Genomic DNA, 24,848 nt, shown 5'->3' with positions numbered 1-24,848 from the left:
TGTATCTTAGGAATTCTTCTTTCACTGCATGGCTGGCAGGGAAGGTCTGGTGGATACAGCTGTCAAAACCAGCCGATCTGGATACCTTCAAAGGTAGGAGTTGCTCCTTGGAAACTTTCGACATCTTAAAAGTATTTTTTCATGAAATATTTTAACTTAGGCAATAGATGTGCATCATTTAGTCCAATTGTACCAGAAGCTGGATGGTGGGTCCCTAAAGCATGATTTCACCATGTAGGCTTTTGGGCTAAGAAAAAGAAACATTCCCTTTCTGAGGGCTTAGATCCAATGGGTCTTTTTCATCTCTACCTTCTCTGACTTGTATTGATACTGGCTTCTTATCTGTACCAGGAAAAGCAAGTCCTGGGAATGAAAATAAATAGATTAGCATGCAGTGTCAGTTTTCTTGGCCAAATAGTTTTAGTAGTCCATACTCAGACAAAACTCCTAAGGCCTTCAGAATAGGCCCCCCATTTCCAGTGTAGTGAATTTTCAGCAGTAAGTGACATGATGCAAAATACCCTCTTACATGTTCAGTGGCCTATCTCGAATGTGTTGGTCTCAATCCCACTCCTGTTGAATGCGTGTCCATATCATAGAATCATAGAATATCAGGGTTGGAAGGGACCCCAGAAGGTCATCTAGTCCAACCCCCATATCTCTCAACTCACCACTAGCAGAGAGGCCAAAGGTCAAAAGGGGCATAAAGTGAACTACCCTCTTGCTCACTGAGGTGGTCCCTTCAATTCATGTTCAAGGAAAATGGGAGGGACGGGGTGGGGGGGGTGCCATAACTGCGCTGTGGTTACACAAGATTTCAGCCTCCAGGATTCCTGATCATCCCTAAAACTTCTTTGAAAAATACTCACTAGAGTAATAGTCCAGTTTAAAAATCTGTCATAACCTAGTTGTTCCATAGCCTCTGACAACACTTGTTTTCTTGCAGGTGTATCATAAAGCACTTGGAAGGGCTGGTAGTTCAGTATGACCTGAGTGTGAGGGACAGCGATGGCAGCGTCGTGCAGTTCCTGTATGGTGAAGACGGACTAGATATCCCCAGGACCCAGTTCCTGCAACCCAGGCAGTTTCCTTTCATTGCAGATAACTATGAGGTAGAACACACTGATCTTAAACTCACATGGTGAGGGGAAAGGCGTGCACACACTTAGCATCTTGTAGATCTGTTTTGAATACAATGGCATAATTGCTTTCATGGCATTGTCTGAGTGTGCCTCTCTTATTTAATATAGTATTTTATTTCCCCAACTCTTTCAGACTATAAAAGTGTCTTATCAGAATAAGGAATAACTGAGTTGAGCTTGATTCTCAGTGGAGCCTCAGGCATGATCATACCTGTACTCTCCCCTCTATTCGAACCTTGGCAATTGATATGAATCCAACCTAGATTATGCAGCTTCACCATGGCCAATATTTTCCCTTCTATACTGTCACGTCAGCCTTAATTATTATGGAGTGGTAATAGTCACATGAAGCAAAAATAGTTTTAAAAGTCAGCTTTGCTGGAAAATAATAGAACATGTTATGAGAACTGAAGATTTTGAGGACCAGTATATGTCCATTTCAACTCTGCCTTTGTATTTTCAGTTAGTTTTTCACCCTACATTTATTATATCATAAGGAGAACTAGAAGACACATGCTTTGGGTCTCTTTTTCTAGGTGATACAGAAGTCTAAACACATAGATGAAGTTTTATCCAAGTTAGATCCTCGGCAAGCAAATCAACACTTCAGAGCTATCAAAAAGTGGCAAACCAAGCATCAAGCTTCTTTGCCAAGAGAAGGCGCTTTTCTGCTGTATTCTCAGAAAAAAATGGCGAGAGTGAGGGAACAGACCCTAGGAGGAGAGATCATAAATGGCAGAGACCCTGCAACCCAACAGGTAATGCAAAGAGCAAATGAACTGATTTTAAAAGCTTGAGTACAGGATTCTGGAGTGGGGGGCGGAAAACAGCTCCAGTGCCACTTTACTTGTATATTGTGTCTTTTTATCCCACAGTGCTATCTGAGCTACTAAAATGGACCCATCTTTTGAGATGGAATGTGCCATCCTGGTAAATGCTTAATGGTGGGCAGAGGCTAAGAACTCTGGGGCAGGCCCTCTGATCTTGAACATCCACAATGAGTAGGTCTCCTCTGACAGACTGATGCACAGCAAACTAGATGAAAGTCCATTTAACTGGGAAGGATGAAAGGCTGAGTCAGCTCTGCCTGGTATTTCAAGCAGTATAACTGTTCCAAATCTTATACTTCAGAGCACTAACCTGTCTTCTGTAGCCTCTAATTAATAAAGCAAATGTGCAGGCAAATGGTGTAAACAGGTGCAACTCCACTGACTTCAGTGGGGTTCCTTTTCCTATAACAAGTCTGAATTTTCCCCATTAATTGTATGTGGTTTCTTTTTTGCACAGAAGCTCAGTTGTACTTTATTCTCCTAAAGCTTCATAAATTCTAAAGCCGGAAGAGACCACTGTGATCATGTGGCCTAACCTGCTGTATAACACGGGCCAGAGAATTTCCCCAGAATAATTCCTGTTTGAACTAGAACACATCTCCTAGAAAAGCATTAAATCTTAATTTAAAAATTACCAGTGATCAAGAATCCACCTCAGCACTTGGTAAATTGTTTCTATGGTTAATTATCCTCACTGTAAAAATTGAAGCTTCTAATGCTGGTAACTCAGCTGAAATGATTATAAATTTTCATTGATCTGATTTGCACATTTTGTGATGTAATTACATTTCCACTAATTTTCAGGGCAATGCAGCTACATGGAATGTGAAACTTCTTTTTACCATGGGCCCCATTCATCCCTGAGCTGAGCCCTGGAAGAGAAGGGAGTTACATGAGAAATGAATTTGACCCATTGTATATATCAGATGCTTTTGTTTAGTGTTGGCTTGTGTTTTATTCAATGCAAAAGATGAAAGGTTGATTTCCGCCCCCCCCCCCCCCTTAAACTGAAGAACAGAAATATGGCCTGAGACAATATAATCTCGTCTTTTTGTCCTGTCAGCACTGATAAGGTTCAAGCTAAATGGAAAATCTCCATTTAATACCTATTGGGCTAGAGCCTTGGCTGGTGTAAACAGGAATAGCTCCACTGATTTGCTAGGTTTACATCAGCTGATGATCTGAGGAAAGTGGTGTTTGTATTTCAGGCGGTGTCACCCTTTTCTCTGAGGTGGTATTGGAACAGTGCCCCATATAATAGGAGTCCTTTTTCTGCTAAAAGTGCCATTTTTCAGATGACACTTGCAACTGACAGAGATCATTCAAGAGTGTATGTCACTATTGATTAAAGTAGGTGTGTTAACTTCAGTGCCCTAGATATTTCATTCCTTTCTGTCTATGAAACATCTTCAATTATAATTGGAAAAGGTATTCTTCACTTTATCCTAAACAGGTGCATAGTGTTATTGCATACTGTTAAACTATATTGGGGCAATTGACTCTCCGAAGTGGCTGCATTTCAGTGGTGGATGAAATGACCATTGTGTATTGCAGGTATATCTACTTTAAGTTGGTTATGTGTTTTTGGATCAAAGCTGTGATCATGAATATAAACATCTCATGTGACATCTGATATTATCTCACTATCACACTGGTGATCTTTTTCCCTTCTCTGTGGCTTGATGTAATGCTGCATGGGTAAACTGTGGCTCATTTTGCAATCCTCTGTTTTCAGTTACTGAAGATGTGGTATGAACTGGATGAGAAGAGCCGGAGAAAATATCTAAAGAGGACCTCTAAGTGTCCAGACCCCAGCCTGGCCGTCTGGCGTCCAGATATTTATTTTGCATCTGTTTCAGAAGCATTTGAAAGTGAAGTAGAGAATTACATCAATGAATGGAATGCTCAGAACAATAGCAACTATGTAAAATCAGAGCTTTCTTGTGATAGGTAATAACCTTAATATATTGACAATGCCTCTTTCCTCTCTCCCCTTTCTCTCCTCCTCCCCCCCGCACAAGGAACACTGATTTGGATCCAGGATGGTAGTGATAAAGTCTTTACTATCTGGTGGTTCTGTCTTGACCTTTGTGAAATGGGTTAGTGGGTCTCAGTCTGGTTCCTAGAAGACAAATGTGTCCAGCACAAAACCATGGCCACAATTGGTACCTTTATGGTCATGCTCAACAGAACTCCCAAGGACTGAATTTCCCATAGACACGGATACTTGTCTCTGTGTAAAATGTGGATAATGGTACTGACCTCCTTTTTGTAAAGCATTTTGAGATCGGATAAAAAGCACTATACAAGAGCTAGGTGTTATATTATTATCCTTAGAGATGCACCTCAAGCCTATTCTGGAGAGAGGGTATCTGCTCTGTGGATAGAGGGCTGACAATCCAACAACTTTCACAAGCACTAAATTAACAAATATGTGTTTTGACATCAACCATTACTTGTACAACTCATCCTTGATCTCAAGTGGACTACTAGTGTGAATAAGGGTTGCTGGAAGGCACTCTCTGTCAGTTGCACTATACATTTCCTGCTCTATTTATGCAATGGTAAAGTATTATAGTAATACTATATAAAAACTCGCACTAATTCTCACTATACCTCAGTGAGATAGATAGGAATAGCAAGTAGTAGTAAATGTATTCACATTTTAGAAATGGGGAAACCAAGACAAAGAGGTTATGATTCGTTTGAAGGCTCCTAGTTCTATGCTCAGATCAGTAGACTGTGCCTCTCAGGTTTAGATTATGCCTACACTGCCTGGGGGAGGGGTGATCCCCAGTGGGGCTAGACAGACTCATGCTAGCTCAGCTCGAGATAGTGTGCTAAAAATAGCAACCGGGACATTGTGACAGTGGCTCAGGCTAGCTGCCAGAGTTCAAGCCTGAACCCTGGGTCTGAGCTTGGGTAGCTAGCCCAAGCCGCTGCCAGTGCTGCAGTGCCCACGCTACTGTTTTTAGTACATTAGCTTGAGCTGAGCTAGCGTGAGTCTGGAAATCACACTTCCCCGCTGCACGTAGACATACCCTTACAGTTAGATGAATTGGCGTGCTGTTTGTGGAGGACTAAGTGTTTGCAGACCTATCCCTATCACTGACTTTTCCAAAAGCAACCCTGGGTGTAAAACAGAAAACACTCCTGATAACCAGAGTAATGCTGCAGTCTGCACCTGGTTTCTACTTTATACAGTGTTGAGTTAAGCCTCAGTGTGCGATCATCTCTTGTCTGTCTTCAGATTAAACAGCTTGTTGCATTTGAAGTGGCAAAGGTCCCTGTGTGACCCAGGAGAGGCTGTGGGTCTCCTTGCGGCTCAAAGCATTGGGGAGCCTTCCACGCAGATGACTCTGAACACCTTTCATTTTGCTGGCAGAGGTGAAATGAATGTCACATTGGGTATTCCAAGGTAAGAAATTTTTATTCCCTCTGGGTCTGTTATCCCTCTTGAAGCTTGTAGATAGTACACATTAATACTTCCTGGAAACTGTGGGTGTGAACTGAGAGCAGAACAATCCGTCGAGGTTACTGATCACTGGTGACTGTGTATGGAAAACAAGGGTGTTTAAAAATGTTGTAGATTGAAAGAAAAACAAATAAAGATAAATCACAGAAATTGGAGATGGAACAGACCTATTAATAGCCATCTAGTCTAAGACGAAGTGCGGTTGAATATCCTTTTTGTTTTGTATTTTTAGTCAGTACGTCATTTTATTTCACATCATTTCAGGCTTCTTAGAATCCAGATGATATTCCAATTGAGAGCTATATTCTGTTTATTTAGTATATATTTGATGGGGGAAATGAATACCAAATTGAAATGGAACAAGTGTTGCACTGGCCATAGCTTTTAGATGCACACTGATTTGAGGGAGGTTGCAGAGCGTATTGCATGCTACCTCATTAAATGAACTATATTCTTATTTGATTGTATTATGCCCTTATAGCTTAATTTATGAGAGTATTTTCTATTAAAGGTTGCGGGAGATCCTCATGGTAGCTAGTGCTAACATTAAAACTCCAATGATGAGCGTTCCTGTGTTTAGTACCAAGAAAGCTCACAAGAAGGTGAAAAGGCTTAAGAAACAGTTTACAAGAGTGTGCTTAGCCGAGGTGAGCCTCTCCTTTATGTTTTTGTGTATGTTTTGTGACTCCTTGCAGCCAAAAGTGGGTACACTATCAGTCAGCAACTTAATAAACCATTGCTTGTCCCAGATTTTTCCAGAGGGTGCAAGTTTGAATAGGGTGAGAGGGAGGAAGGCCTAGAAATTGATTTTGGGATTTGGAGGTCCTTTTATGACTATTCTTGCCTACGGAATTCATTGAATAATTAGATCCGTTGGAAAGAGGCTTTGATAAGTATGACTATATAAAGTAAGAAGTACTTGAATTCAAATTCACTTGAATAAGAGCACTGTCACAGGTTAGAAACTGACCAAAGGACAATAAAGAAAGGGTAATGGTGCATAACAGTATGTTGAGGGGAAGGTCCACGCATTATCTCTGAGGCAGCCTGTCTTGGTCTTGCCACCCGCTCATTTTGTTAAGCTCTCGAATTGGAGATTTTCATTGTCTTTAGCCTTTAGGAAATGCGGTAATCCTAAAGAGACTTGCACTAGAGCAATGGTGGGAAACCTGTGGCCTGCACACAGCCTGTTGAGGTAATCCACGGGTGGGCCACAAGACAGTTTGTTTACATTGACCGTCTGCAGGCATGGCCACTCCCAGCTCCCATAGGCCAGGAACGGTGAACCGCAGCCACTGGGAGCTGCGGGTGGCCGTGCCTGCAGACGATCAATATAAACAAACTGTCTCGTAGCCTGCCAGCAGATTACCCTGATAGGCCGCAGGTTGCCCACCACTGCACTAGAGGAACCAACTATTTTTCTAGGTTTTTCCCTAAGCTACCTGGGGGTGCTGTGCTGGGGAGGAGGAAAGCACTTGGGAAAATGGAGAGCTCAGAGTCCAATCTATTCTGTATTTCCCCTTTTTGACTGCTTCCCACACTCCTCTAATACCCTACCTTTTCCTGCTCCTGCTGTGGCATCTTGTCCCTTCCTAAAACTGGAAAACAGCAGGAGCAAACACAAGCTGCTGCTATGTGCTTGAGGACCTGACACATTCAATGAGCAAGTGAATGTGAGTCACTAGCTTGAGTCTGACCCACTGAGGTGTGTGTGAGCTCTTCTGGCTTCTTGGAGGGAACAGGGAAAGGAGGTGAAGCAGTTCTGTCAGAGAAAAGGCAATGTGTATACAAATCTGCCGAGTTAAGTTTGAGCTGAAAGTGCCAAATCAGGCTTACTCCTGGGGGAATTCTGCGCCACTGCACATGCACAGAATTCATGTCCCTGCAGATTTCTTTGCTTCCCCGCAGAAAAATGACTTTGACGGGGAAGCAAAGGGAAGCCACAAGAGAGGTCATGCGACTCTCCCCAGCATTATGTTTCGGGTGCCTAAGGCAGCCGGCAGAGAGGTAAATTGCTGTGGGGTAGGGGGCAGGACTGGAGAAGACTGGTGGCTCCTGCCCTGCACCGGTCTCAGCTGCTAGTCCTGGCTGGGCTGGGGAGAATGGGACCTCCTCTTCCCCTGTACAGCATCTGGGGCTGGGTCAGACTCACCCCCAGATTTCTCCCCAAACTGCAGGAAGCTCTGCAAACAATCCACCTCTCCCCTGCTTTCTGCATCCATCACTCCTCAGCTGCGGAGGAAGAGATCACTGTATGGGGAGCTTCTCCCTCATCCACGCAACCCCTGTGCATTCAGACCCCCTCATATCCAGAAACCCCCCCTCCTCTGCCCCCCTAGCCCCACTCCCTCTGCACCTGGACCATCCCAACAACCCACCCGTACGCAGATGCCCACCCTGTTGAGCCCCAACCATCTGCACCTGGACCCTCCACTGAATCCCCCCCCACAACCTCTTCTCCCCCCCCGCAAAGGACCCCCTGCAAAGTCCCATTACTGTGGCACCCAGAACCCCCCTGCATCCAGATCCGAGCCACCCGCACCCAGATTGCCCTACATAGAACCCTTTCAACCCACTCAGGGATCCCCCCACACTAAGCTCCTTCACACTTGGATCCTGTGTTGCTGAGCCTGCCTGCTCACACCTGGTGCACCTGGCATGGAGGGGCAGGGCCCTGGGGTGTTTCTGGGGCAGGCCCGGTCCTTGCACTGTGTCAGGGTTGGGTGCAGCCTCACCACAGAGTCCGTGTCCTTGGGTGGGGGAGCTGTAGAGTGATCTCCCCCCTCTGTGCAGCCAGTGGCCTGTGCTCCCCAGTGCCATGCTGGAGCCTCCACATTTATTTGACAAATAAAATATGCAGATTTTTTGGCACAGAATTTTTAATTTTTTGGTGCAGAATGCCCCCAGGAGTACAGGGTGTAGTCTCCTTCCCCATGTCCCCAAAACCAGCATGCAGGGAGCATTTGACAGCTTGCTACATGCAACTCGTCTCCTTTAAAAAGGGATGAAGTTCTGGGGAGTGGATGAAATGCCTTGCTTGGAGGAGGCAGAATTTTACTCGCTGCTGTTTCAGGTCTTGCAAAAAGTTGAAGTTGAGGAGTCTCTGTGCATAGAAGGGAAGCTAAGCAAACACCGTCTCTACCAAATCAAATTTTATTTCCTGCCATATGAATACTATCGGGAGGAGAAGTGTCTGAAGCCGAGGGACATCTTATACTTCATGGAAACACGGTCAGTTCACTTTCAAATCCTTCCGCTGTTCACTCTTCACTCATTCCGTCTGCATAGTCCTAAATTCATTCTAGGCTGCAGGATCTCGCCAGGGCTGCTTGAGGCTTCCAATTTTGGACACTTATGAAGGGATCTGTGCAGTACTGTCTATACAGCTGTTTGCTCGGTTAACAAAGGGATTTAAATTAAGAATGGCAAAGGTTTCAAAATAATAAACGGTAGAGATCTGCACATGCATTACATAGCTAGTCTGTATGGGTGGGTAGCGAATTTTCAACTGTTCTCTACTGTCACGCCTAAAGAATAATCTGTATAATCAACCCCCTCTTCCGCTTGTGTAGTATCTATTGCAGGCAGGATTGTTGAATTATAAAGGATTCCACGACTCTCTGACCAAATAGGAACTTTCTTACATCAATAACATTTCAGGAGAGGCTGATTTTCAGTGTTTATTACCAAATGTGGTGTGGCTGAGAGCAGATGGTTTATCTGGGGAGACTGATCCCTTCCATCAGATCTTAATCCAAACTTTACATATACAGTAAAAGAAAACCCAAGAGGAACCATGCTGCAGTTGTTTTGAAAACTGTTTGGGTTTTGTGTGACAAAGGAGGCTTCACCATTCCAGCATTCTTTGTTCTTCCCTCAGGCAGTGTTAGCTCAGACTGAGATCTTTGGAAAAAAAAAAAAAGTCTTGACTGCTCTCACTGCTAAAAAAAAAATGTGATGATAAACCAGCAGCACTGAAAACTGCTCTCCTACCCCTCTTTCGGTTTGATAGCCCACTGATCTTGATGGGTGAGCTAATTGTTTGTTTAAGCTTTGGATAGGTAATTTCATGTGTAACTGAAAGACACACATCATCATTCTTGGAAAGAAAAAAAAGGTGGGGGAGGAAAAGCAAAATAATTTGTCTCACCTTAAAAGTCCTTTTAAATGCATCAACGAGTTTGTCCTCTGCTTCTGAATTGACTAGCTTCCTGAATAGCACATATGCATCTTGCAATGCCTGGAAGATGATTATGGTACTTCTGAGCTTGGAGATTTTGCACTGCATTTTCTTTTAGATTCTTTAAAATCTTGCTGGAAACAATTAAAAGGAAGAGTGCAAAGCTGGCGTCTTTCAACGTGGTCAATACTCGTAAAGCAACTCAGAGGGATCTAGATGGCAGTGGTGGAGAATCCCAAGAAAACCAGGTGGGGGGAAAATTAGTTTCTTAGAAAATCCCTTCACATTTTTCTTTGTGAGCTCAGCACATCATTAAAATGCTATTATCCATAGAATGCTAATGCTTGTCACGTATAGTGCTTTATATGACTATACAAATACTGTCTCCATTTTTGAAGCACTAATAATTCTCTAACGGTGCCCTTTATGTATATACCACCTCTGTATTTTTATAAAAACCAGTCTTATTGACAAGGATCTGAAAAGCCAATTTGGTGACACACGCTGCTCAGAATAACATTCCCAGAGAGTGGCATGGAAATGAATAGCTTACTATAGTTTGGCAAACTAAGGTCTACTAAACTCCCATGTCCCTTAGGATTTACTGGATGAAAGTGCCCAGTTGACTTTAGCCCCAGTGATTGCTGCCCTCACTTCGCTCTTGGGTTGAGGACCTAAGGGAGCAGCATTTTTCAAAGCCTGCTGGCCAGCTCTGTTTCATCTGAAGGCTTTGGGTGTTCGCTAAACAGGGTGATAGTGGATGTATCCTCGACAGACTTGTCTCTTGTTTAATGCCTGAAAGTATCACCAACTGGACATTGTTGCTCCTGTATAAGAGGATTCTGAGTGTGACTTGATGAACTGAATATTCGTCCACTTACATTGAAAACAGTCTCAGGTGGAAGGATAGGATAATGTTGCATTCCATAGGTTTAGCAGAGTGCTTTTATTTCAGGGGAAGCTTCCAAGTGGTCAGGCTTTTTCTTGTCCAACGTTGGGACCAGAATCAAAATACAGAATCTGCTTGTGCTTCTCACTTGTAACTGTTCTCCAGGCACAGGATGATCATGAAGCTGATGAGGAGGAAGCAGGGAGGCTCATTGATGGTGAAGCAGATGAAGGGGATGCTGATGCTACAGATACAAAACGAAGAGAGAAGCAGGAAGAAGAGGTAATGACTTTGGGACCAATTCTAGGGAGGTGCTGAAGACCGCAACTGCCATTGACTTCATTAGAGCTGGTTCAGAGAATTTCCATCAAAGCAAAATGTCAAACAAAAATGGGAAAGAAATTGTGAAAACTTTTTCCTGTTTTTTGATCAGCTCTGTGCTTTGGTGGGAGTAGAAAGTACTTAGCATCCCTGGGGATTTGGCCTATTCTGTGAAATCGTTGGCCTGGAACCTCACCTAGCATCAGAGATTAGGTATAAACCACCTTGTCAATCTGGACACCATCTGTCCAGTATTCCTTAGTCTGATAGACCAAAAAATAGAAATTAGAGATGACAAAGACTTGGTGGATTTTCTAGTCCATCCCCTGCTGATGCAGGATTGATGCATCTGGTAGTCAAGTTGTCCTTGCTGTAATTCAATCTAAATTTACTTAATTTCATCCCATTACTTCAATTTATAACCCTTCTACAGAATTCTACAAACCCCTCTTTGTGTGTTTATATTGTATAGTTATTATTTAAGACAGATAGCTATCATTTCAGCATAAGGGTGAACCAGTTGAAATATGTGGAGTTCCTTTAGAGTCACTCATAGAAGCATTGCTCTCTTCCCAGAATCCTTGAGGAAACAGCCATATTTTGCACGATGGTGGTGTACATTTATATATGTGTGTGTGTATATGAGATGCAGTCTGAAGTTAATAAGGCTTAGTAAAACTTATCATGCTGAGAAATCATGTCACTATTGCAAAGAAATTGAGACTAAAATGAATACGTACCACTGTCTTTATAGGCAAAACCTGCCTTTTGAAGGGTTAAAAGTGAACTTCATGTCAACCTGTCTATCAGGAAGATCACTTCCACAGTGAGGGGTTTGTGTGAACAAAACTGCTTCCTGCAGTGCTCTCCACATATATGGGGTCTAGATTGGATTTTAAGCATATAATCTCTGTGCAGGTTGATTATGAGAGCGAGGAAGAGAACAGTGAGGAAAATGGTGATGAAAATCCAGAAGAGGACGAAGGCATGTTGAATGATGATAAAAGGGCTGAGGATGCTGAAGAAGGGGTTCAGAATGAATCTAATTTTCAGACTAAAAAAGAAAAAGGAGCCAAACTAGAGCATTCAACACAGCTAAGAGTTAGTGCTGTGCTGAGCAGTCATCCATCTATAGTCAACTATGCATACGATACAGAAAGTGAGCTCTGGTGTGAGGTAAGATGGTGGTGACTGGAAAACTTCTGCATCTGTGTGTGTGCGTGCGCGCGTGCGTGTATTGATGTCTTCAAAGCTACAGTGCACAGTTACTATAATTCAAAGAATAAATAAATCTCTCTAGTAGAATGCTGCTGCTCTTTCTCAGCACTACTGTTATTAACTTGCGGCTAGGTCTATCCAGCTCATGCATGTAAGCAGGTATTTCCTGGCTGTAGATTTTAAATTACAGGAACTGGAAGTGTTTTGTCTAGTGGCAATTAACAAGTTTTCATTCTGCCTCAGGCTTTTTATTTAATACACACCTAGGTCTTTCCATATGAGGGATGATGGTTGACATTACCATGGGAGACTATTTGGGTGTGCTGTAAAGGTGTAAAAGCAAGGCAACAATAGGCTTTGTGTGTGTGTTCAGAGCAGGGAAACCTGCATAATCTTCCAAGTGCATGGCCAGCAAAGGAGACGCATGTTAATTGGGGTATGTGAAGCGAGCATGCAGCTTTGCGGCTGTAAGAAGATTGGGCTTAATTGGACTGAGCAGCAGGTAAAGGGATCCTCTGTGTGGCTGAAACAAGAGCGAAATTGTTTAGAGATCATGTCAGTAAGGCCTTGGCTGCTGTGTGAGAGTGAATAGGCCTGGAGTGTATTGTTTCCTGTTAATACCCATCTGTTGGAAAACCTATCAGGATCTGGGGCAAAAAATGGGATTGGTCCTGCTTTGAGCAGGGGGTTGGACTAGATGATCTCCTGCGGTCCCTTCCAACCCTGATATTCTGTGATTCTGTGATCTATCCATTTGTAAATAAATGAGTACTAGGATAAATGTGTTTTTGTAAATCTTTTTCCCCTAAAAAGAAATAACCCAGTGTTTGAGCCTATACCTCCCTGCCCTCTGACTCAGCCCAACGCTGCATTGTTCTTCTTCTTCTAGGTTTCACTGAAGCTTCCTCTGATGAAGGCATACTTTGACCTCTCCTCCATCCTAACGTCCCTCATGCAGAACACAATTGTCCATGAGACAAGAGGGATCACGCGGTGCTTCTTAAATGAAAGCACCAATAAGAAAGGAGAGAAAGAATTTGTTTTAAACACCGAGGGAATAAACCTCCCAGAGCTGTTCAGATATGCTGATGTATGTAATGTGTTTATAACCCCTGAGATGTCTGTAATTGTTGTGTAATGTTCTAGGGAAAAACCTGGGAGGCGGGCACCTACCTCCTCCATTGACTTTCAGTGGGTGCTGGGCACCTAATTGCTTTTTGACCCTCTGGAAATCTCCTCCCAGCAGGTTCAAAATGTATGTGCCATGTCTCCCTCAAGCGAACCCTTAAGTCACTTTTTGATCTCTTCGGATGGACTTTTGTGCAGAGCCACAGAGTATCTTATTGCCAAGATAATGACCAGAGAGGCTCCACTCTCCTTGCAGCTGTCTCTGAAAGTGTTACTTGAGGAAGCTCTCCCATCTAAGTGAATCACAGTAGTTGGAGATGAATAGATCTGTTATGCTGCCTACCCCATCTCCTTACAAGTTCAGGATTGTTGCATGCAGTGTAAGCTCCAGTGCTTTGTCTGAGAGTTTCAAATGCCCCAAGCATCGTGCTCTCCACTATGTAAGAGACATTTCCATAGTCTAATAGATCTCATTGTTGGGAATTTCATCTGAAATTATGTTTTTTTCTTTGCTGAATTTCCATCCCTTACATCTGATGATGTAAATGATGATGATGTTGACCTGGGTATAAAACTATATGTACGTTTTCTCCATGGCTAATGCTGTGCCTGCATCTGATCACTTTGTAATTGACTATACTGGCCCTCCTTGAGGTAATTTGAGCAAGTGGAGAATTGGAGAAAAATTATCCCAGTTTATCTGGGGGAGGTACAGTAACTGCTGTAATAACTTTCACCTATCTTCCTTGCCTCCAGCTTTTGGACCTAAGTCGGCTTTATTCCAATGACATTCATGCAATGGCTAAGACCTATGGAATCGAGGCTGCCCTGAGGGTGATTGAAAGGGAAATTAAAGATGTGTTTGCTGTGTACGGTAAGATATTGTTGTTAGATCAGCTGAGTTAGTCTTGTGATTCATCTGATTTTCATTAAGATGGGAAAACTTCACCTCTGGAAATAGGTTTGGAAAGTGACCTCTTCGCATTAGCTACTCCTTCACTTGTGTATTTTCAGTCTCTTCTTTGAATCTATAATTGATGTATCTAATTTCTCATATTGAATTCGTCCTCATGATATGTGAGCATCTTCTCTGAGATAATTCTCTTGTTTAACTGATTGGTTTCCATTTATTCCTCAGTAAAATCACTGGAGGATATTGACGCTATATTTTCTCTTTTTATATATATATATATATATCTCATCAATATCCTCCATTGATTTTAATGTAAAATATTATGATGGCATTGTCCATTGAAACTGTTAAGGTGAAATGGCTAATGCCAACTGAAGTGCCTGCATAGATTTGTCTTTCAGCACTAACTGGCCCATGTCTTACTATGAATTACAGCCCGTGAAAAGAGGGAAGGCTGTTTTGGACGACTGCTGGTCCGCAATTGCCTCTGTAGTAGCTGTTCACTAATATCCCCATTTTTATTAATGCCTAGCTTTTTGTGCTATTTAAGAGCCCTGGGATATATGTTGGTAGAGGCTGTTAACAGACTTCACCATCACACTGTATAAATGTCCGAAGCTCCATCGTAATTATGTGGTGTACACCTGCTGGGGTAAAGCCTCCGACCTCCTGCACATGTGTAGTAATTCCCCAATAACAAAGCTCTGATGATCCGCTGCACAGGATTTAGGGGTAACCATGTGGGGAGGCAGGGGGCAGAGGTCTGTACTGTAGCGGCTGGACCAGAAATGACTTATCCAACTTTGGCTGAACAAAGATGATGTGTGTGTTATTGCTATCTTTTTTTTAAAAAAAAAAAATGTACTGCCCCAAAAGACCAGCATACTGTTATCATACATGATGATACATTCGGGTAGCTAAGGCACAATTATCATTATAGGCCCTCTGCAAATCCATTATTTCATGCAATAAAGAGGAGGTCTGATAGTGTTGCAGCGAATGGTTGATGCCAGTTACTGAAAGGAGAAGCACCACTGCATCATTAGTAACTTAACTTGTGTCGTGGTGAAGGAAATAAAGAGATTTTCTCCCCTTCCCCTCCCACAGCTCCATTGATTAGACTATAGGGATTTAACTTAGTGCTGGTTAGTTCTTGAATGTTCTCATGTTCCCTTTTCCTGCATTGTCAGGTATTGTGGTAGATCCTCGGCACCTTTCTCTTGTGGCAGATTACATGTGTTTTGAAGGTGTTTACAAACCGCTGAATCGTTTTGGAATGCAGTCCAACTCCTCCCCTCTGCAACAGATGACGTTTGAAACCAGCTACAAATTTTTGAAGGAAGCAACAATGATGGGTAAATAGTTTTAGTTGGAATTATAAGACTGCTGCTGCATTTCACATCTGCTTGGTTTCCCTTTATAACTCTCCACTCTATTGAGATATTTAACTACATTTTAAAACTCTCTACAGAGAGCTCCTTGCATGTCAAAAAGTTTGAGATAAATTGGGATGCTCTTTTTAATATAGTGATGACAGCTGAAATAAGAAGCCTCTCCCATGGGGTGGTTTGTGGAGTCTAACGTTCTTTCAAGAACCAGATAATGCTTGTCTATAATACCTTGAAGATCTGGCCTTTCTTCTCTGTCTACACCGTTAAAACTCTCTTCCAAGTCCTTCTCTCATGGCTATATTGTATCCTCTGTCTGGCCTGCTATAACTTTTTCCATTCAAATCAATTCAACATTCTGCCAAAATCATCTTCCTAGTTTGTTGCTCTGAAAGCATTTGTTCCCCTCTTTTCACCAGTGGCTTCTCCTTGTTCACTGTTTCAAACATAAGCCGCTTGTCTGTATTCCTTTAATAGGTTATCCCCGTTCTACCTAGCTGCTCTAACTTGTCACATATTAGCCAGACCTTCATTTTGTCAACATCCCCAGCTTTCACCACCTATCAATCAGCTTCTTTTTCAGACTCTTTAATGCTTTCTTCCTTGCTACCTATATAAATGGGAAAAGCTCCCCAACAAAATCTGTTCCACCATTACCTTCACCTCCTTTTGTCTGTGGACAGACACAAGTTAAGGGTGTAGGATCACTCCTTAACACTGAATATACTGGTAAGAGACAGAAGATCATTTTTTAAAGTTTAGAAAGATGATTAATATTAAACTGCACTGTGCACATGGCAATCTGCAAAGGCAAAAGTGTAAATACAGGATTAAATTGAATAAAGAAGGGGTATGCCACATTGTTTCTTCCTGTATTTATATATTTAGCATCCTAGGTGGATTTAGAAATAACATATGATCCCTGCCAAGTGAACATCAATCTTATTTAAACAGGTAACATCACAAATAAACACATGAAATAATGGAAGTAACAAAAGGGCATAAGGGGTCAGTGGAAAGTGCTGTAGGGTGTTTAGGAGTGGAGCGGTAGATCTGGAAGTTGTTGGCAGCATTCAGATGGAAATTGAAGTCATGGACTGGATTATGGTGGTGTCAATTGAATTTACAACAAATTAGATGCAGTCAACTGGATGGTCTTCTGTCATTTCTGTGGGATTAAATACATGTAACCTTTTGTCCTTGCAGTGAGGAGTACTGAAAGTACATAGCATAGTGGGTGGTGCTTGATGTTCCCGTCTCTGCTACAGCTGTGCAAGCGAATAGCTGCCTCTGATGTCAGTCAGAAATAAAGCCTCTTTGTTAGCTTATTACATAAGACAGTCATAACTGTTCTATTTCCCCATGTGATGTTAACAAAGCAAATAGTTGTTCTTTGAACATTTGTCTACGTGGATTTCATTTCTGGTGTATATGTGCCCCAAGCATGCAAAATCAGATTCTTTTGTCCTGCAGTGCCCTAAGTCTCCTTTTGGGCCCCTATCCAAGGGTCCAGCTGTCCCTCGGTTCCTTCTTGCTGCCTCTGACATCTGTGAACTTTTGTGATCTTTCTTAGGCTAGTAATGGTGGTTTCTCTTGTTGTTATACTCCTGTTGGCATTTAAAAAACCACTTTTTTCCTAATAGATTAAGGGACACCCCCTCACCCCCACAGGATCTAGCTACTATGTCTGAGACAACGTCCCAGGGCTTTAAAGCTGCCCCTCTTGTGACATAGCTGTTCTGCTCAGTGACAGGCTTTCTTGTGCCATTTTTGCCTCTGAGAGGAGCACGCTGTTGTTAGATTCTGAGTCTGTTGCCCTTTCCCTCACTCAATAAGAGCCTCTTCAAAACTTGAGACAGAAGGGCGCACTAAGCCTGAACCAGGCCTTCTCAGCTAGTGCTCCTGTGTGCTGTGGCTGTACTCCAAGCTCCTGGGCTCACTTTTCATTGAAGAGATCAAATCCTTTGACCAGATAGAGCCAAAACCTCTTCCACCTAACCTTCAGAAAGGGGTAGGAAGGAAGAATGAGCACAGGCATAGGTCACCCTCTCGGATACCAATGAGGCAAAAACCACACCAGGTTATTGTGTTGCTTCATGCCACTCAGCCAAAAGCCAGTCACAGCCCAAATTGGGTCCTCCGATGCTAAACCCATTGTAATGCCTGAATCTGTCATCCACGCTTCTCCCAGGACCAAACTCTCTCAATACCAATATTGACACACTTGGTGCTGAGTACTCTGGTGCCCGTGACTCCAGTACCTATCTCTACAGTGCAGATGTTTCTCAAGACATCTTGTGAGGATTGTGCAACCAGAATCATCCTTGCCCTCTTCTTCTGCCATTAGAGGTCCTTCTGCTTCAATACTGATCATTAACACTACAGTGGTATAGATGAGTGCTCCAGCTTATGTTGTGGGCTTGGGGTTCAAGATCACCAAAGGATACAAGATAGGGTAGTTTCTCCTTTAGAGGAGAACTATTCTTCTGAATATAATAGAGATGTCTCCATTCACCTCAGTCTCACTTATGAGCCTTCCTGGCCTGCTGGGGAATCCAGGAATCACCCTTACAAATACAGACACTATGGATTGTGTGGGGGACGTTCAACCACCCCACCTCACAAGACCTGCAGCTCCTTACCCCTACAATATACAGTCTTGGCCTTGGAATACCTTCCTCTATTTCCTTCCACTGCAAAACATGGTAGGTCCACTCAGTCAGTCGGTACAGCCCCACCACCTGCACCAGCGAGAACATGACGGTGAGGAGAAATACCTGCAGAAAATGGAAGAGCCACCAGGGGAGAAGTAGTTTCCAGCGCAGGAGGCCTTCTGCCTCTCCTCCTCTGCTGAACATTCCACATCTAGCTCACAACAGCAACTTTGACACCATCGAGACTTGATCAAACCATTACCCTCCTCACCTCACCTTTTTTTATTCTGGAAGGCTCGGACCCTGATCACCCTGGACCAATCTGGGACTCACCATCAACTGAGAAGTCCAAAGTGTTGCTGATGAAAGGATAGTATGCTTACAGGAGCTGAGTTAGATTTGAGACCATCAAGAGTTTATCTACCACAAAATAGGGTCCATGTTCTGGTAGCCCTCACCCAGGGATGTCTGTAAGAGCATGCCTCAGATTTCTTGGACACATGGCCTAGTGCACTGAAGTCACACAGCATGTAAGCCTTCACGTGTGTTTCATGGAATGGTGTCTATATCTACCCAACAAACTCCACACGGACTGGCATCATCCTGTCCCCCAAGATGTCCTTTTCTTGTCACCTCTATCCATCAAGACATTTGTGACAGATTCCTCCACGCTCAGCTGGGAAGTTAATCTGGACCCCTTTCTATCTCCAGGCCTCTGATGCCTCTAGGAAACTCATCGCTGCCATAAATGGCCTGGAGCTTAGAGCCATACATCTAGCATGCACAGCACTTCTATGGCTGCTATGCAGATCCATGATCCAAGTAATAATAGACAACACAATAGCAATGTTGAATGTCTATAGATGGAGGAGCATGGTCATCGCCTCTCTCCCAAGAAGCAGTTAGTATCTAGGACTAGTATATTTGTTGTCAATTCACAATAGTGGGTCTGCACGTAGCAGGTTCACAGAATAGCCTAGCAGATGCCTATTTTCAGACATCCGCAAATGGGCTGTCAAAACTTGATCCTGAAGAAGCGTTCTTCGCAGGTGGGGATGTCCAAGAATAGACCACCTGGAACAAGAAATGCCAGGTGTTCTGTTCCATAGGGGGTTCTAACCTCCTCTTTATACCACCTACTTATGAAAACCACCTTTCTAGCAGCTGCAATATCCGCTCCAAGAACGGGAAATTCCAGCCCTTGTGGCTGTCCACTTTACTCCATGTTCCATAAAGATGGGACCTCCCCCTAGGTTTCCGATTTTCATTTAAATCAGTTGATTCACCTCCTGACTTTCTTCCTCAAGCCCCCAGGGAAGTCTAACTGCGTAACCTTGATGTGGTCAGGGCTCTTGTATACTTCCTGGGCAGGATGAGACCCGGGAGATGCTCCCCCAGGCTGTAGCATTTGCAGACAGTATTGCAGGTCAGGTTATATCTATCCAAGGGATTTCTAACTGTACTAAATCCTGTTATGAGGTATAGCTAGATTAGATCCATCTGTGCTGGGTAGAAGCTCATTTCACCAGGGCTCAAGCAACCTCTGTGGCTTCTCTAGGAAATCTGACTATTTCAGAAATGTGCAGAGCGGGTGCATGGGGATCCATCTACACTTTTACACAGCACTATTCCCTAGTTCAGGCTCCAAGATCTGATGCCTGCTTTGGAAGAGCTGTACTGTAATCCTTGTTTAAATAGGCCTCCAAGCACCCACCTCCTGACTGAGGTCTCTCCTTTGTGATCACCGGAAGTGGAATCCATGTGGACAGTCACTCAGAGAAAAAATTGTTACGTGCTTTACAGTAACTGTGGCTCTTCAAGATGCATGGTCTCCTTTCTTCTCTTCTGTGGAGTCCTGCTCCACCTGGATTTTCTGGAGAAGAAAATGAGGGATGGTTGGGCCCACTTTGCCATGTATGGCTGAGAGCCTGGGGGCGCATATGTGGGCAGGGCATCTAGAGTGTAGGTATGCCACCAAGGATGTTGCTGGCCAAAAATAATCCAATCTTGTGTATATGGGACATTTCAATGTATCTAACACTATTAATTACTACCGTAAATAGCCACAGAATTAAAGGAATTCATAGAATGTGTCTACAGTGAAAGTGATTTTAGTTCTCTTCAAATCTAGCCAAAAAGGATCTAAAACTAGTCTTCATAGGAAGAAGCTAGTAATAAAAAGGGGTGTTCTTTATTTTTGTTTGCTATATACATCGGACCCTCGCTAGAATGCGGGATTTGGGATCCATGCATGGGGACCATGTTAAAATGAATTACAATTAAAGTAATTCAATTTGGGATCCATGGCTGCGACCACGTTATATGCGAATTCACACTATGTAGACGCGCGTTCTAGCAAGGATCCGGTGTACTTCCTTAAATAAACACACACATCAACGAAATGTTTTATCAGGTGGCCTGAAGTGCTGTGTTCTCCTTTAGAACTCTGCATGCATTCTATTTTCATGTCTGTTGATAAAAAGGACTATCTTAAATTGGTTAAGAAAACAGGACCTGGTTCTCTTTTACACCAGTATAGAATAATCCTTTTCATGAGTGGCGCGTATAATTGGCTGGGGAAGGCTGTGCCTCCCCAAACAGCCCAGCGAGGCCCCTTCCTGCTGCTACTAGCCGGTTGGGGCCATGCCATGCAGCTCTTCAGGACTGTGGGGAAGAGGTGGGTGGGGTGGCTGCATGCCACTCCCCCAGGTGCTTTGGGCCTGAAGGTGCTTGGGCAACCTGGGGTTGGGGGAAGGGAGGTGGAGGGGCAGGGCCTCGGGCGGAAGGGGTGGGCCAGGCCAGGGGCTAGCCTCCCTGAGCCTGTGGTTCACCCACAGCCCATGACCCTATTGAAGTCAGAGGAGGTACTCTAGTGTAGAACTACTGTGAGAAAAAAATCAGGTCCACATTTTCCAAAGAGGTGAATTCAATCCAAACAGCAGATGGCAGCATCTGTCTGAGATGGCAGGTCTGACTTCTTTGTCAACAAAATAAATACTTGAATCATTAGCATTTTTGTAACCTGTAAAAGACCTTTGGGAATGGCCCTAATCTGATTTTTGTTGAACTCTTTGATTTAGGTGCCCATGATGAGCTGAGATCTCCTTCTGCATGCCTGGTGGTGGGAAAAGTTGTCCGAGGAGGGACTGGTTTGTTTGACCTCAAGCAACCCCTTACGTAGTGTTTTGCCTCTATTTAAAAAAAAAAATTAAGTGTGGCTATCACAAGAGATGTACGCACACTGCAGTTGTTTGCAAAGCCTCTGCTGAAATTTCCAAACCAATGAATGTTTTTGTACAAGACCATTAATGATATCTTCAGGGTGTGGAGGGATTCTATATAATGTGTATCCAGTTTTTCTCTTGATCTCTTGGGTTTGTTAACCTAACTAAATGATGTACTTTGTAAAGTATTTGATGGGAATGTTCATGCCTAAAAACTCTCCTCTGGTCTAGAACCCTTCCTTCTCTCCCTCCACCCCCTGCAGTACTGATCAAAATGAAATTATTGTTATACACTAGAGAGAGATGAACAGAGCTGTGTGTGTCTGATTAGGAGCCAGGTGTAGCTTTTAACATGTACAATTCAAAGGGGAGAGTCTGCTCGCTTATCTGAGGTGTCTGTGGTATTTCCAGTTTATCTGGATAGGCCTTGGGTACCACATTGCTCAGTCACATGATAACTGTACCTAATCTTATTTGAAATATTTTTGGGACAAACTCACAAGTGGCCTTGAGGAGCAGTGTGTTGACAGGAATGAAACTTGTGTGCTGGAGACAAGTCCTGTTCTTTTATTGTATTTATTTGTACTATACTGTTACGATTTTTAAAGAGATACAGGGCACCTTTTCCTCTTCGCTCCAGTCATTAAAAAGAGTGTGTCTGTGACAATTAATGGGCTCTCTGGGGAAGACCATGATTTGAATGCCATGTATTCGCTAGTTCTTTTAGACCATTCCAATACCTGTGCTTGCCCCAGGCAGAACTGTCCTCAGTGAAATGTTTCTCCTCCTTTGTTAAGATTTCTCTCTAGAGCATCTGGAGCAAAATGAACTGCTGTGAATGTGACTGCACAAAGCAAACATGTAACTTTATTGTAAAGCAGAGTTTAAACTTCTACAGTAAAAGCTTTTTTATCCAGCATGTTGGGGGAATGAAGGGTGCCGGTAAGTGGAAAAATTCCATTTAACTAAGAGGGAGGGAATTTGGGTATTGGGTTGGGGCGTGGGCTCTGGGAGGGAGTTTGGCTACAGGAGGGGGCTTGGGGTGCCAGATCCAGGGGCCACTCTACTTGGGTAGTTCCCTGCAAGCAGCAACCTGTCCCTGCTGTTCCTAGGCAGAAGTGCCCCTGCCCCAAGCGCCGGCTCCGCAGCTTCCACTGGCCGGGGACCGCAGCCAAGGGGAGCTGCAGGGGCAGAGGCAACGCACAGAACTGCCTAGCTGCGCATTTGCCTAGGAACAGCAGGGACAGGTAACTGCTTGCAGGGAGCCGCCTGAAGTGAGCGCCCCTTGGATCCAGCACCTTGAGCCACCTCTGGTACCCCAAACCCTTCGTGGCCGTTCCTCCGCCTAGGAACAGCAGGAACATGTTGCTGCTTCCGGGGAGCCACGCGCGGCCAGATCTTCTATGAAGATTGGAAATGCCGGTTTATAGAGCTTTCTGGTTGGTACAAGGCCGGATAACACAGCTTTTTACTGTATTTTGGTTTAAAATTATTCTGTGTAAGGGAGGATCTGTAATAAAGGACATCGTCAGATGCTGGAAAAACACCTTTGTGTAGTTTCTCTTTGCTTTTAAAGCTCGAGCATCAGCATGCAGGATCTTTTACTTCCTAACAACAAGCTAATGCAGGAGTGCCAGACTGTGATGCTGAGAGCCATGTTAGCCACTTATCAGGAATAGTTAGGGTGATGCAGTGTCCGTGTAGATGCTGTTACACTTATATCGGCTGTTGGCTGTCATTGTTGTCATAGCATGGAGCTGTGAAATTGACAAGAAAGCCAGGCTGTCACCCCGATGCAGGTGGGGGGCTCCAGCTAGAGCCGTGCTCCTAGCTGGGCTGTGCCTGCCCTTTGGGTTCTGGCTCCCCGAGTCTGGCTGCTGCCTGGGCTCCGAGCTGGGCTGCGACCACCTAGCTCCCCAGTGGGATCCCAGCTACGGCAGTGTAAGCCGGCGTGGCCATCCCTCTGGGTCTGCGGCTGAGGGAGGCCATGCCTCCTGGCAGTTTGGTCTGCCAAAGGAAGTAAAAACAAAAAGGGGGGAATTAGCGGTTCTTAGTGGGCCCCGGTCTTCAAGAGGGGCAGGGCCATAAACAGTCTGGACTCTGGCCTACAGTTTTAGCCCAGCTGTTAAACGAGGCATGGAAGCAAACAGAAGGGCTCCAGCTGGCTTGTAGTCAGGCCGAGCTGTAACAGTTTTAGCCCAACTGTTAAGCAAGGCCGGACAGCAAACAGTCAGGGCTCTGGCTTCTAGTGAGGCAGAGCTGTAACTCCAGCCCGTCTGAGGGCTCTGGCAGGGGTGAGCGCCAATCACCGTCTGTGGGGCTCAGCTAGGGCTGACTGAGGAGCGCAGGCCCCGCGGCTTAAGGAGGGGGAGTACTGACCCCACAGGGGTGAGGTGGCTGGGGGTCGCATCCCAGCTTAGAGCCCTAACAGTGGCAGAATGGTCTGCCCCTGGGTCAGCGGTGGAGTCCACCTGCAATATGCTGACCGTCTTTCTGGTGGCACCACAACCAAACGGTAGTCTGGCTCCCTTGGGCTGCTTCCTCCTCTCCCCCTTGGGTGTACCTGTATCCAGGGATCATTCTCAGTCTCCCCAGGATACTCTGCCAGGGACAGCGGTAGCAGCTTCTCAGCGTTGGGAGCGGCAGGGCTCTCTGGGAGCTCAGGCTGGGCCTCAGAGTAGCGGCAGTTCCTGGTGTTCCACTCCAGCAGCGGGGAAGGAACTTCGGTCTCCTTCAGCAGGTCCCTCTAAACTCAGCTTCTGGGCCAGACTTCTATACTTCTGCTTGCTGTCCCGCCCCTCTGCTGCCAGCATGCGGGGCGTGGCCCTCCTGGTTCCATCTGCCTGGCAGCTTGCGGCGGTGTCCCCTCTGTGTCTGCCTCTGAGGGAGGCCACACCTCCTTGTGCCGCCCCCTCCCCCCCCACCCTTCATCCCAACTCCCGATCTTCAGAGCTGGTCTGGTCCTATTCCCCCAGCTGGTGTTGGAATCGTAAAGGCAAAGGGTTGGAGAGAGAGGAATCAGCATATCAGCTGGGTTTTGGTTTCTTTTATTTGCTGCAACCATTCCAGGGGAGCATGGTCGGTCATGATGATAAAGGGGTTCCCAAGAGAGAGAGTACCAGATGGCTTCTAGTGCCCATTTGATGGCCAGGGCCTTCTTTTTACATCACCGAATAATTACATTCCCACAGGAACAACTTTCAGCTCATGTACAGTACAGGGTGTTCTTCGCCTTCTGTGTCCTGCAGGAGGATAGCCCCTAGTCCGACTGCTGACGCATCAGTTTGGACTATGAAGCTATGTGTAAAGTCCAGACTGTAGAGCAATTGCAAGGATACCCTTCCATGTGCTAGTTCACTCACTAATTTGGCAGTTTTGTCCAAAGATACCAAGACTCTTTTTTCACCATCTTGGTAGGTAAATACATTATACTTCTATAGCTCTTTTCATGGTGAGAGGCACATCCATACACCCAGCAGAGCAGCA

The 24,848-nt window shown here is 44.5% G+C and overlaps 1 protein-coding gene across 4 annotated transcripts in view; it reads left to right on the top strand.

Annotated features, from left to right (window-relative positions):
* The window catches only part of POLR1A (RNA polymerase I subunit A), a 56,241-nt gene extending 33,333 nt beyond the window's left edge, over nucleotides 1-22,908 (top strand). For 2 of the 4 annotated variants that reach the window (XM_073342850.1, XM_073342851.1), the window contains exons 21-34: nucleotides 11-93; nucleotides 947-1,112; nucleotides 1,679-1,900; nucleotides 3,708-3,922; nucleotides 5,223-5,390; nucleotides 5,959-6,094; nucleotides 8,521-8,678; nucleotides 9,746-9,875; nucleotides 10,682-10,798; nucleotides 11,756-12,013; nucleotides 12,945-13,145; nucleotides 13,940-14,057; nucleotides 15,287-15,451; nucleotides 21,219-22,908. In XM_073342850.1, coding sequence (XP_073198951.1) covers nucleotides 11-93; nucleotides 947-1,112; nucleotides 1,679-1,900; nucleotides 3,708-3,922; nucleotides 5,223-5,390; nucleotides 5,959-6,094; nucleotides 8,521-8,678; nucleotides 9,746-9,875; nucleotides 10,682-10,798; nucleotides 11,756-12,013; nucleotides 12,945-13,145; nucleotides 13,940-14,057; nucleotides 15,287-15,451; nucleotides 21,219-21,319 — 2,238 coding nt within the window. In that variant the 3' untranslated portion in view covers nucleotides 21,320-22,908. Of the gene's footprint in view, nucleotides 1-10; nucleotides 94-946; nucleotides 1,113-1,678; nucleotides 1,901-3,707; nucleotides 3,923-5,222; nucleotides 5,391-5,958; nucleotides 6,095-8,520; nucleotides 8,679-9,745; nucleotides 9,876-10,681; nucleotides 10,799-11,755; nucleotides 12,014-12,944; nucleotides 13,146-13,939; nucleotides 14,058-15,286; nucleotides 15,452-21,218 lie in introns of those variants that run through there. The other 2 variants (XM_073342852.1, XM_073342853.1) reach the window with 2 other exon arrangements.
* The last annotated feature ends 1,940 nt before the right edge of the window (nucleotides 22,909-24,848 follow it).

Source organism: Lepidochelys kempii, chromosome 4 (genome assembly GCF_965140265.1).
Source record: "Lepidochelys kempii isolate rLepKem1 chromosome 4, rLepKem1.hap2, whole genome shotgun sequence".
Taxonomy (NCBI): Eukaryota; Metazoa; Chordata; order Testudines; family Cheloniidae; genus Lepidochelys; species Lepidochelys kempii.
Note: the sequence above shows the minus strand (reverse complement) of the source record. Positions and strands in the feature narration are given on the sequence as shown.